Here is a 13,789-nt window from a genome sequence, read left to right on the forward strand (position 1 = left end):
CTGCTAATCTACTACATGTCCGGCAAATTTTTAAATAAATAATAATAAAATAATAAAATAAACATTAAGAGTGATAACTGTTCAAGCCTCCCCAGATTGCTCCCATATACCGCAGCGAGCTCATATCACCGGGAATCCTCTTCCACCCTGGCAACGAGACCGGCGCTTCGGATCTAGTTACAACCCTTATCGTAAGTGATGTCAAACTGTCGGGAGAAAACTGAAGAGAACAACTCCAGACAGAGGATGCTACTGCCTCGCCCCCCTCCCTCCCTCCCTCACGCCCAGCTGGAACTACGCGTCCCAGAATGCATCTCGGGGCGGCGGGAGGCGGTGGGCGGAGCGTGCCGTCCTACGAGTAGGAGCGGAAACAAAAGACCCGTCGATTGGGAGCGGAGCGCGGCACCTCGGCTCCGGCCTTAACACGCCCCGCGAGCGCACGCCCGCTCTCCCCCTTCCTGGAGTAGCCGACGCTCTCCTCCTCGCAGCTTCCCCCACGCCACGGTCCGCCCGCATTCTCCGCTGCCCATGGCGCTGAAGCGGATACAGAAGGTGAGCGCGCGCCCGAATGGGCCGGGCAGCAACCCCCCTCCCCTCTCTCTCGTCGGTTGGGAACCGGGTGAACTTGGGCCTTGGGAGGGGAGAGGGGGGAGGGGGGAGGGGGAAGGAAGGCAGTTGAGACTGAGAGGACTGAGGGGAGGGGGGGAACCGCTTTGCGTTTCGGGAAAGGGGCGTCTCTCTGAGTTGGGGCGGGGGGGGGAGAGGACACCGGGACCCGGGCCTACCCGAAAGGACTTGATGAGGGCGAAGAGGTGGGAGGGGAGATCTGAAGGAATGACTACTAAGCCCCCTCCCCGCTCTTTTTTATTTATTTTTATTTATTTTCCCTCTGGGGAGGAGGCAGGTTCTGGCAGTGGATTGGGATCATTTGGTGAATGATAGAAACCTCCCCCCCCCCCGAAAAAAGAAACAAATGCTTTTCTTTTTTAAATATATTTTTTATTTTTTTTTTAAAAAATATACATCTGTATTGTGTGTGAATAGAGTTGGTTCTGAGTGTCATTCATATTAGTCCAATTTATGGTAACAGTAAGTCATCTCTATCCCGTTTATCAAATTTAAGTAATCCTCGTTAGAGTGTATATTTGTTCTCCTTTTCTTCTTTTAAATGTAGTTTTTATTATTTTAAAATATATATATACATCTGTATTGTGTGTGAACAGAGTTGGTTCTGAGTATCATTCATATTAGTCCACATCACAATAGCGGTATTAGTCATCTCTATCCCATTTATCAAATTTAAGTAATCCTTGTTGCGCGTTCTCCTTTTTGACAGGCATCCTTATTTATATTAAATCCTCCAGGGCTTTTTAGGGGGAAGGGTCAGATAAGGAGAGGAAAGGATGCACTGGGGCGCAGTTTTTCACCACCCAGGAGAAAAAGAAAGCTTGTCCATAGAAACCCTTAGCACAGGGGTCTCCAATGTTGGCAACTTTAAGCCTGGCGGACTTCAAGTCCCAGGATTCCCCAGCCAGAGATTTAGAATAAAATAGAATGCTTTATTGGCCAAGTGTGATTAGACACACAAGGAATTTGTCTAATAGAGAAATAAATGTTTGTTTAATAGAGCTCTGCTGGGGTCATTTTCCCTCATGGCTAAACATTGAAGCACCCAGACCTGTCATGGTTCCCTCCATCCCAAGCAATGTTGTTCAGGATGCTTTGCGGTAGAAATCGAACTGTTAGTAACAGGGTTATTTTTAATGTTCCACTGCTGTAGGAAATGTCTTGCCCTTCTTGGGTGTTTTCAAAAGCTGCAACTGCTCCCCACATAAAATTACAGGTAGTCCTTGACGTATAGCAGTTTGCTTAGTGGCCGTTCAAAGTTACAACTGCACTGAAAAAAAGTGACTTATGACCCATTTTTCACAGTTAACGACCTTTCCAGCATCCCCATGATCATGTGATCAAAATTCAGATGCTTGTCAACTGACTCATACTTAGGATTGTGTTGCTGTGTCCCAAGATCACATGATCCCCTTCTGTGACCTGCTGAACGAGCAAAGTCAATGGGGAAGCCAGATTCATTTAACAGCAGGGTTACTATCAACTGCAGTGATTTATTTAACAACTGAGCCAGAAAGGGCGTAAAATGGGACATAAGTCATTGAACAAATGTCTCACTTAAGAACAGAAATTTTGGATTCAATTGTCATAACTCAAGGACTACCTGTAGTTTATTGCTGCCAGATATATTTTTAATTTTGGAAGATTTTCCTAACACTTTTCCTGAGTAAGAGAAAAAAGTTATTTCTGTACAGGCTTTAATTGCGTCTTAGTAAACATACATACCAGACCTGACTGGGTTGAAGTGTGTTATAAGAATGCTTTGCTATTATTTTTCAAGCCTTTTGTGATATTCTTGGAAGTGCATATGGGCAAGCAGTTGGTAGATCCCCCCCCCCCCCCCAACTTGGCAGTTTTCTCTGCCTAGCAGGGCAAGAGTAATTGTGGTTTGGCATAAAAGGATGTGATTATGTGTATTCCACTTAAAGGTGAAGACAGTCTGTCTTACTCCAGAATTGGTTGGAATAATTTGCTTCTGAATGCCTTATTTGTCAAGCAGACTTGCTTGTATCAATTCTTGGGAAATTTCTGGATTTAACTGGATCTTTAAAGAAATGACATCCTTTAAGACTACGCTTGATTAGTGTTAATTTTAAAATGTGAGAGGTTGATTCAGATGTTGTAATTTGTTATTTCTGGTGTTAGATTAGGGAAGATGAGAAGGAACATCTAACGTCTTAGCAAAAAAGAAAATGAAATTGTAATTGATGACATTAGCAATAGGTGTCATTTAATGAAATTTTATTTGCAAAAGTAGGCAAGGAAAAATTGCAGAAAACCATAATTACTGTACTTTGTTCCACCCATGGGCACTTAGTTTCATTGTTTTAATTGTTTTAATTGTTGAGAGATATTTTTCGGTGAACACTGTTCATAAAATCACCCTGTCATCTTCTCTTTCTGGAATTCACAGGGAGAGAGCTTTGAGACAAGTTGACTACCATAGGAAATAATATGCTGGTTTAACCATATCTCATTCTTGCAATTCTTCACTTCATGGGAATAATTTATATAGCCACCTTGACTAGTCAGTTAATTAGAAAGGCAAGGTTTAAACCAAATTACTTTTTAAAAATAAAGTGCTTAGGGCATGTTACAAGTTATATCAAGACTGAAATCCTAAGTGCCTTTAAACAAGCCCTATTATAAGTATATTAAGGATTACACATGTTTACATCTGTCATATATTCTAATTAAGGATAAGCAGCACTGCAACTTCTGAATGAATAATAGGAATTAATTTTTTTTTAAATTGAAGCCTAGACAGGGGATACTGGGATAATTTAATATTATAAAAGATTATTTAGAGATATTGAGACCATCTAGTTGGTGGCATGTTTGTTTGAAAATGTAGGTGTCAGAAGTTTCCCTGCACTTGCCTCTATTTTTCAAGTAGTCCACCAAATGGTTAGAAAGTAGCAGTCAAAGGCCCATTCTGGAAATGTTTCCCATACCCCAGATGTGTTTGGAGTTGCATGGGAAGAAAACATTTTGTCAGAGTAACCAACTTATTTACATACACAAAATGTACTTAAGGATTTGATGTGTGAAACAACTATCCTCTTTTCTGCTTTCAGCATTAACTTTGTGTTTCTAAATGTATATATTTTATATATAGATATTGATGAAAGGTTTGATTTAATATCTGATTGATCCAAAAACTTATAGAAACTGAGACTTTAAATCAGCATCCTGAGATCTTTGGTGCTATGATTTTTGTTATCCTTAGAAACAACCAATACCGGGATTATTGTGTTAACTAAGCAGGTAACATTTAAGAATTGGATAACAGTTGTGTCTTTAAGATAGATAGAAATATTTGTAAGGAATTTCAGCTTTATTGAATCAATTGATCTATCTCCCACTTGATTCATGAAATTTACATCAACTAAATAATGATTGGTAAATGAAAAATATCCTTATACATTATGTTAATTAAATGTGTATTATTGTTGTTGCAAGTGTACTAGTATTTCTTCCAGTCATTGATATGGAAGAATCTCCATATAGATGGTTAGAATTTTGTGAAGATTTGGGGAGAGATTAGAATCTGAGACAGTTCCCATTACCCGTCTGATAATTGGTATTTAACCCATATCTGAAGTTTTCTTTTTTCTTTTTCTTTTTCTTTTTTGGGAGGGAAGTCAATGACTGGACAAATGTCAGCCTTCTTGATCACAAAACTGTAACTGCAGTTTGGCCAGGTATCTGTATATACCATGACTAGCATATTTGAAATTGGTGTGAATCTACTGGAGTTCCTAGCTAAACAGTATATTACTGTTTTTTGGTTAACCATTCAAGTTTTTTTTCTCTTCTATCTTAAAAATATTCCCACCTCCAATAGTTTTATGTATTTCAGCTTTCTGAAATAATCTTTATCATACCAGTTTCAGAGACAACAGCTACATTGATGGATGACAAGTGAGCGGGAACACTGATGCTAGGCAGTGAGAGATATAAATATATGTAAATGAGGAAAATGACTTTGGATTGTGGCATAAACTGACAGATCGAGTATCAGATGTGAAAACAGTTTATGAGTCTGCCAGCACTATAACAGTTTAATTCTTGGACCTGACCTATTACCTGCAGCTTGCCAAAGAGATTCCCCTTTCAAATATTGAAATATATATATTGACATTTCTTTCTTTTCTAGCCCTATCTGAAATGGTATAGATTCCCCTGCTTTAGCAGGGGATTGGACAAGAAGACCTCCAAGGTCCCTTTCTTCTCTATTCTGATTGACTGTTCAAAGAGCATGTTTTTCCATATCTAAGTTTTGGGTTTGAACATACGGTATGTATGTTCAGAATCTGTCTTAAATCTTAGTTTTTCATTTAAACAATTGGGATTTCAAAGACTAAGGCAGAGGTAAGTAGGAGAGGCACTGATGATCAGGGCAGGTTAAGGAGAGTGCACAGGGGTGCTTGAGAGGCATATTGTGGATTGGGAAGGGCGCATAGAGATATGTGAGAGGTGTGGCAATCAAGGTGTATATGTGAGTGATGCATGGGTTGGGGAAGGTTGAGAAGCGTGCATGGGTTGGAGTAAAGGGGTGTGCAGGAGGCGCTGTGTAGATTGGTGAGGGTGCATGGGCGTCTGTGAGTGGTGTTATGCAGGTTGGACAGGCGATGTGAGGTTGTGTGCAGACAGTATCCGAGAGGCACTGTACAACTTTGGGAAGAGGCTTGGGGGTGCAGCATGGATTGAAGAGTGTGCACAGGTGACCTGGGTGAATGCAGAGGGGTTGGGGGAGAGTGGATTAGTGGGAGAGTTGTAGCCCAGCAATTTACAGTCTTTCCTGCCAGCTTCCTTTTTACTTTCTAGGGATGCTGGCATGGAAGGTTGCATGGGGTGTTTAGCAAATGATTGTAAGTGTGAATGGGTTACTAAGCATTCACATTGCAATAATGTGACCACCAAGTGCTGGGATGAATTCCAAAGACTAGTTGTATCTGTCATTTAGTGCCATTATAACTTTAAATAGTCATTGAATAATGATTGTAAGTTGAGGAATACCTATAGCTGCTTTGAGAAGGAGTATTTTGCTTGCAGCAATACCATTTAAGAAGTGTCCCTTTCTTAAACATTTGCAGAACATTCAAAAACCTAACAGAAAAAACACTTCTGCTTCTGATAAAGTCTCAAGGTAGTCCAGAGAGCAAGAGTTCTGGATTTGAATTGCCTCCTATGGTGCTTTAAAGTGGAAACAGAGCCAAGGTTCAAAAAAAATGTCATAGCAATTAAATATTTAATTGACATTGAGGGGTCATGGAGGTTGGAAGCTTAAGGAAAAAAATACTAATACATTTTAATATGTGTTTTGGGAAATCAAATGAGATGGATTCTTTGCAGCATTAGGTTTCAAATATTGCAAACAATATTTATAAATTTATTGAATTATATTTCTATTTAAATATTCTATAAAATTAAAATATGTTAAATAGATTTATACAGCATTCAGATTTCAATTAGGAATTAAACTTGTAGATGTATCTAATATATGTAACAAATGACAGATATTTACTTGAAGCATATATATTCAAGTTGTATTGTACTGCAGACCTCAAAGATCTGAGAGTTTTGTGAATATTCATGAGCTTTTAATGACTTGATTTACTTTTATAGAAATTTGAAGATAATGTGTTATATTAAGTCAGAGAGATTTGTTGATTTCTCCTCACAAAATCAGAAATTCAGGAAAAGAAAAACTAACACAGTTTATAACAGTGAAACCTTAGTTGTTGGCTACACATATCCTGAGTTCTGCTATTAAGTAGCTCAGCTACATAAAATCTTATGGCATAGTTTATTTTATATATATATATGTATATGTATATGTATGTATATATATGTGTATGTATGTATGTATATATATATATATATATATAAAATTAAGACCACAATTTAATGAGCCTTCAAAAGCAGGTATCTGTAAAAAATTTGGAATAATTTATGTCTTCAACATTTACTGAGTAATTCTGGTTGGAAGAGATTATTCAGTTGTAAACTAGGTGTGCATATTTGTACTATTATGACAATTCTTTACATATTTTTATATTTAGAGGTTTTAATTCATACAATTTTTATACTAGTTCATAATTCTAGCCAGTTTATGCACTTTTCTTATTTGCTCTCTTCCATATTCATTTTTTCACTGTTGTCCAATAAGGTACTAAAATTTGTATTTTTAATTATTAAATATACATATTTCAACTCATTTTTATTTACGTACAATTTTGAACGCACTGCTCCACTTCATTAATCCTGAGATGACTCACAATCCTCAGTAAAAATGAAAAAAAAGTTAAAAACCAATTCATAACAGCTAATACCGTACCACTCTAGTGACAACATCTAATTTCAATAGATTAACCTGCCATCTGACACTTTGCAAAATGGCTCTGTCTTTAACATTTCCAGAAAGAAAGAAATATAGTGTTATTCCAGAGTTTAGCAGCTGTTACCAAAAATTCTGTCTCTCATCAACCTCTCAGAGGGAAGATACCCATAATATCCTCTTCCAGATTATTAGCAAATAAGAAGGGCAAGTTGAACTTTAACAAGACAGTCCTGGAGATACCTGAGAGTCAAGTCATACAGAGCTTTATATCCCAAAACCAGCACTTTGAACAACCTGGAAAAGGGCGTTGGTACTTACCTGATACGCCTCTTCTCATAGTCGGAGGAGTATCCAGGATGGGTTGACCTTATCCTCCAGCTGATTGGACTGAATCAGATAAGCTCTTGGGACATGCCCCTGGCCCACCAGGCCCTGCCCAGTTATCAGCGAAGAACTCTATCCGACTCTTTATGCCATCCACTCCAGACCTTAGTATGGTTTCAAACATTTTATTGAAGTATAACTTAAACATACCAGTGCAATAAGCATCATAACACGTGTTACATAACCATGTCAGGGGGGGGGGTCTGGATGCTCCTCCCCCAACTATGAGAAGAGGTGTATCAGGTAAGTACCAATGCCCTTTCTCCATAGTGAGGGGGGAGGAGTATCCAGGATGGGACATACCAAAGCTAGCGCGTCCCTAGGGAGGGTCACATGCTTAGGGCACATGGCCAAACTAAGCCTGGTGGGGAGTGTCCCCTGCCCTCTGAACCGCCTGTAAAACCCTGCGACCAAACGAAGCCGCCGAGGCGAAGGTGTCTAACTTGTAGTTCCTCGCGAAGGGTGAGGGGGAAGACCACGTGGCTGCCCTACATATCTCTGTCCATGACGCCTGGGTAGCCCAGGCCGCAGTGGTGGCCGCAGTTCGTGTGGAGTGTGCTGTGATGGGACTCAGTGGCTGAATGCCCTGAGACTGGTAGGCTGTAGCTATGCAGGTTCTCAACCATCTGCCTATGGTAGTGGAGGTCACCTTCTTGCCCAGAGACCCCGGTTGGAATGAGACAAACAGGGCCTCAGATCTTCTATTCTGCCGGTTTCTTCTGAGGTAGATCCTCAGCCCTTCTTACATCTAACGTGTGCCACTTCCTCTCTAGGGAATGAGAAGGGTCCGGGCAAAAATTGGGCAAAATCAGCTCCTATGCCCTGTGAAAGCACGAACATACCTTAGGTATGAAGGAGGGATCCAACCGCAACACCACTCTATCCTGGTGAAAAATGCAGAGGTCCTCCCTGACAGACAGGGCCTGCATATCCGTCTGGCGGATGTGATGGCCACCAGGAACGCCACCTTAAGGGTTAGAAACTTTAGTGACACTGTTCGCAATGGCTCAAATGGCTCCCCCGTCAGAGCATCCAACACCTTGTGTAAGTCCCAGGAGGGGTACCTATGTACTGTGGGTGGTTTGAGGTTGGACACCCACTTGGCTCCATTGTCCCTGCGCTATCTGATCCTGCAGGTGGGCACCCCACCCGAACAGGCTGGCATCTGTGGTCACCGTCACCCGGTCTGGCGTTCTGAAGACTTCGCCCTTTGTAATCGCAGGGGACGTCCACCAGATCAGTGAGCGGGAGACTTCTGCCGGGAGGAGGACCTTGATCTGGGAACAGCTCCTGCACCTTCGCTGGAAAGGCAAAATGAACCATTGTAGGTCTCTGGTGTGGAGGCGAGCCCACGGAACAATGCCAATGGCGGAGACCATGGTGCCTAGCAGTTTGGACAAGGTGGCTAAGGACACCCTACCTCCCGTGACCACCTTTATAGCTAGCCGTCTTAGGGAGATCTATCTGTTGACAGAAAAACCTTGCCTTCCTCTGAATCTGTCAGAGCCCTTAGGTGGATTAGGCTAGTGGAGGGGTGAAGATGGCTTTTGGCCAGGTTTACGGAGAACCCATGGTCCCTCAGTGCTGTCATGGTTGTATCTAGATCCCTTAGAGCCCCCTCAAAGGAGGATGACTGTATCAGCAGGTCATCCAGGTAACGTTGGATCCTGACCGGGACCTGTCTCAGATGGGCTGCCAGGGCAGTCATTACCTTGGTGAACACTCGGGGGGGTGGATGACAACCTGAAGGGCAAAGCCCAGTATTGGAAATGCTGCCCTAAGTAACAGAACCTGAGATACCTCCGGTGATCCCGCAGGATTGGAATATGTAGGTAGGCCTCTGTGAGGTCTATGGAAGTGAGGAGGTCTCCCTGCCTAATCCCCTCCAGAATGGAGTGGAGTGAGTGCATTTTGAACCACCTATAGCGGATGAAGCGGTTTAACCGTTTCAGGTCCAGAATAGCCCTCCAGCCCTTTGAAGCCTTGGGGATTACGAAGAGGATTGAGTAATACCCCTGACCTTGCTGGTCTAGAGGCATGGCTGGATGGCCTCCTGCATCAATAACCTCCTGGCTGGGTTATTGGAAACCGGGCAGATCCGGAAGAACACTGGGGGACTGGAAAGGAACTCCATGTCTGATGGTGTGTTGTACCCACCTATCAAAGGAGGAGCGGTCCCAGTGATCCGCGAAATACGCTAAGCGCCCCCCAATGGGAGGTGAATCTGGTCTGGCATTAGTATTTGCGGAAGGAGCGCCCCCCGCCGCCTCCGTCACCTCGAAAGGGCCGCTTCTGCTGCTTGCCTTTCTGTGGCCTATCTGGGTATCTTTGCCTGGCAGCGAAAACCCCCTGGTACTGCCTGGCCCCTCAATACCCCGCCTCAGATCCCCTGAAAGAGTCCTGACCACGGAAGGAAGTCCCAAAGTCCTGTCCCTCGGAGTAGGACCGTCTGGGGTAAGGCGTCGCTCTGAACTGACCCTTCTTTGCAGCCGTGAGAAGCACCTTCCGCTTATCCTTGTTCTCTACGAGGTACAGGTCCAGAGCTGTCCCAAAAAGGGTATCTCCTGTGAAGGGAGCTGATGCCAGGCGCCACTTGTGTCGTACATCGGCCTGCCACTGCCTCAGCCACAGCAGTCTACGGGATGCGACGGTAGAAGCGATCGCCCTGGAGGCAAACTTGGCTGCGGACAAGGTGGCGTCCGCCGAAAATTGGATGGCTGCCACCAGTTTGTTGATGTCCTGGTGCACTCTGATCTCAGTGACAGGGATCCATTGCTGCAGCTCCTGCAGCCATAGTAAGGAAGTCCGGTTGAAGAAGGAGGCGGTGGTGGCCATCTTCACCGCCCAGGCCGCTGCTTGATGCCCCTTTTGGAGGGTGAGATCCGCCTTCCTGTCCTCCAACTTCAGAGCCTCTTCTGGTTCCTCTGGGAGGTTAGTTCGGGTGTGCAGTGCCCGTACCGGATCATCGATGGAGGGCTGAGATAGTGCCCCAGCCATGTCCTGATCCACATTGAAAAAGATCTTGTCTGTGGATGTGGGCATAGGACCCGCTGTGGGGGCTGCCCACTGGCGCTTGACTGACTCCAGGAAGGCCTTGGGGGTTGGCACTGTGTCGGTCTCAATGGCCTTCTCATCAAAGATGGTTTCTGCAGAGAACCCCTGAAGCTGAGGTGGTGCTTCTGCTGCTCTGTTTCCAAGCTTGGCTGCTGCCTCGGCCTTGAACAGAAGCAACTTGTACAATGAAAGCTGGAACAACCCGGTGAAGGCTGGCTTAGGAGGGGGCATACCTTTGTCCTTGGCAAGTTTATCTTCCCTGACTTCCCCCTCCTCACAATCCAGGTCGCTGTCCTCCTGCGAGGAGACTGAGGAACTGGAGATGTCTTCCTCCTGGTCTACTAGGCCTTTTGGTGCCCTGGGGGATAGTGCCACCTGGGGCTGCACTTGTGGCTGCTGAAAGGCAGCTGTCATACATTGCTGGAAGGCCCGCATCATTAGGTCCTGAAAGTTGGGGACCCCTGAGGGGGGTTGTTGGCTGGGCATCATGCCCACCTGTGCAGGAGGGAGACCCAGAGGTGGAATTGCTGTGGGCAGGGCTGAACCCAGTTAGGCTGTATGTGGGGGGAATGCCACACCTGAGCGAGACCCCAAAGACCTGATGTGTCAATTGGGATCCTTGCTTGCAATGTGGGTTCCTCCCCTGTGGCTCCGCTTGAGGTAGGGGCTCCAGGGGCCTTCCCCTTCTGCCCCAGGCCTGGGGTGGATTTGTGCCCACTTTCCTTCTTGTAGAGCTGCTCCAGCCTCCTTTGCCTTCGTGTTTCATACTTGGAGGCTTTGGCAGGCTTGTGACCATCCTCTTCCAGCTCTGCCCTGGGGGAAAGGTGCTTTCTCTTTTCCTTAGCCTTTCTTTCCCCCCCCTCCCTGGGCAGCCCTTGGGGTGGTCACTAACCCTGGCTGGTCCTCTGCGCCTCTGGCGGGCCTGCTGTCCATCGCTGCAGGTGCTGGACTCCTGCCGGTCTCCTCCTGGTTGCTGGGCGCCACCATCTTGGAACACGTCCCTGCCGGCTTCAAGATGGCGCCCGTGCCAGGAGACAAAAGGCGCTTCTTTTAAACTTGTACTCTGGCGGCTTGTGCTCCAAGGAGCTGCTGCGCGCCTCCACCGCTGATCTCTTCGTTCCCCTCTGCCTCTCTCTGGTGCTAGGGGCTTGGCTCTGCCCGTGGACTCCCTCCGATGATGTGAGCCACGTGGGCGATGGTGCGGATGCTTCGCAGCGTTTGGGAAGCCCGCGGTTTGCTGCTCAACCCGGTGGGGAGCAGCGGAGCGCTCCAGCGGCTAGTAGAGCTTCCAGCAGCGAGGCTCACCTTCTGGCCGGGGATCCTGCGCCGTTCTCGTCTGCCGGTGTTCCAATCGCGCCCCGCGGCGCTTGGACCATCTGCAGCTCGCGCTCCGGCGCCTGTCTCCCACGCGGCAGGGCTTGCCTATGGAAGGCTTGCGCCCTCTGTTTCTTGATTTCCCGGCCGAAATTCCTTTTCTGAGTGATACTTGTCTCACTCAGATGCCTGGGCAGCTTGCTGACCCAAGGGGGCTTTTGGCTATTTTTTTTTCTTTCCTCTCTGGGAGCTTTCCAGCTCACTGGCGGTCATTGCGATGATTTCTCTTTTTTTCCTTTTCTTAAAACTTTTTCAATTTTCTTGGAGCTCCAGGATGGCAAACCGTCCAGTTGAGGACTGAGTCGATAACTGGGCGGGGCCTGGTGGGCCAGGGGAGTGTCCCAAGAGCTTATTTGACTCAGTCCAATCAGCTGGAGGATAAGGTCAAGCCATCCTGGATACTCCTCTCCCCTCACTATGGAGAACATTTGCAGTACTTGCACAATTGGAGCTGCGTGGGTTTAAAATCTTCCATTTCTCAGTAGATGGGCTGCTGCATTCTCCACAAGGGCAGTTCATGTAAAATGTGTTACAGCAACTCACTCTAAAGGTGATAAGGACTTGAGTTGCTGTCACTAAAGGCATGTAGAGCCCCTTCTGGGGCCTCATTTGAAACTGGTTGAAGACATCTCTGGCAGTGGCTTTAACTGAAGATCCAATAACAGCTGTCAGACTAAGAAGTTTGACTTACAGATCTTCTCTTAATGGAGACTTCAAGACTTCAATCCCTTCCAGAGTCAGTACAACAGTTTTAGACAAATAAACATGTCCATCTTGCTTCAGTCAGTTTCTCCTCATACAGTGTCCTGCAGCTTGGATCAGGACTCTGCTGCATCTCCAGCCAGGGATGGAAACAAGATTTACAGTAGGATATTATCAGCATATTGATAATATATAATCCCAGGCAGCAAATTTCCTCTCCCAGCATCTTCGTATAGATATCTCTTAAAAAGCAAAGGTTAAAGTCAAGCTTCAGGTGAGTCCTGCTGCCAACTTGAATGACCCACTCAGGAAGGAATAGTGATCCTACTCCCAGTCCACACAAGTGGCCCAAAAAGATGCTCTCGTCAATGGTATTGACCAGAGTAAATGATGTAACTTCTGTTCCATCCTGAGGCATGAATGCTGGCCAAAAGGATCCAGGTGATCTGCTATATCTAGGAAACTCTGCAACAGGACTTGGACATCCCAATAAACCAGACTCCATTGTTGAACCCCACATGGAGATTGCAGCTCATTTTTTACCATCGCAGAGCCTCTTATGGTCTATTCAGCCCAGCAACTTAGACACCATTCAGCATCCATAGCTTTGTCTGGAAACTCTTTTCTGAAATTCTGTTTTAAACCTTTAGTCTGGAAAGTAATAGTTCTAGAAATACACAGATAACATAACAAGGTTTTTCAGTGCAATCTCCGCTTGTACTTAGCTGACCGTCGTATTGATTTCAGTGGGCTTTGCTGTTTGACTTCAGGTGTTGATAATAGTGTGGGGTATAATAAAATCAACTGGCAGTCAGGTGGAAAAAGGAACATTTTTGAAATGGGTTATCAATAGCTTTCCTTGTTCAAATTTATGGGGTTTTTTCCTTTATCCATTAGGATATCGCTGTATCTTCCATTAAACTACCTGTTGTTTTGGTTTTGTATTGAGAAGTAAATGTTATATTTTATGTTTTGTTTTGCTAATTGTTAGTATATTATTACATTTATTTGCTACACTCTGTGCTGTTGTTTTTTTTGTTGGTCATTTACCAACTAAATATTATTAAATAATATAATCTCGTAATATCGAAGCTACCTTCTGTGGGTTAGCATATGGCGAGAACTCAGTTTAATAGACTGGTTCATACAATATGTGAATTTGTAAACTGTTCAGAGTTATGTAAGTTTGATGGGTGACTATTAGAATTTAAATAAATAATTGACTCTCTTGGTTTTGTGCCAGGAGGGAACAATCTTAGTAATTTTTTAAAAAATAATTACCAATACCAATAGGAACTCCTG

At 44.6% G+C, this 13,789-nt stretch overlaps 1 protein-coding gene across 2 annotated transcripts in view; it reads left to right on the top strand.

Moving 5' to 3' along the window:
- The first annotated feature begins 373 nt into the window (after positions 1 to 373).
- Positions 374 to 13,789, top strand: part of UBE2D1 (ubiquitin conjugating enzyme E2 D1) — a 31,624-nt gene continuing 18,208 nt past the window's right edge. The window contains exon 1 of one of the 2 annotated variants that reach the window (XM_081953541.1): positions 374 to 552. In XM_081953541.1, coding sequence (XP_081809667.1) covers positions 529 to 552 — 24 coding nt within the window. In that variant the 5' untranslated portion in view covers positions 374 to 528. The remainder of the gene's footprint in view (positions 553 to 13,789) is intronic. The other variant, XM_081953542.1, reaches the window with a different exon arrangement.

The sequence above is a fragment of the Natrix helvetica genome (genome assembly GCF_964273705.1).
Source record: "Natrix helvetica genome assembly, chromosome: 5".
Lineage (NCBI taxonomy): Eukaryota > Metazoa > Chordata > Lepidosauria > Squamata > Natricidae > Natrix > Natrix helvetica.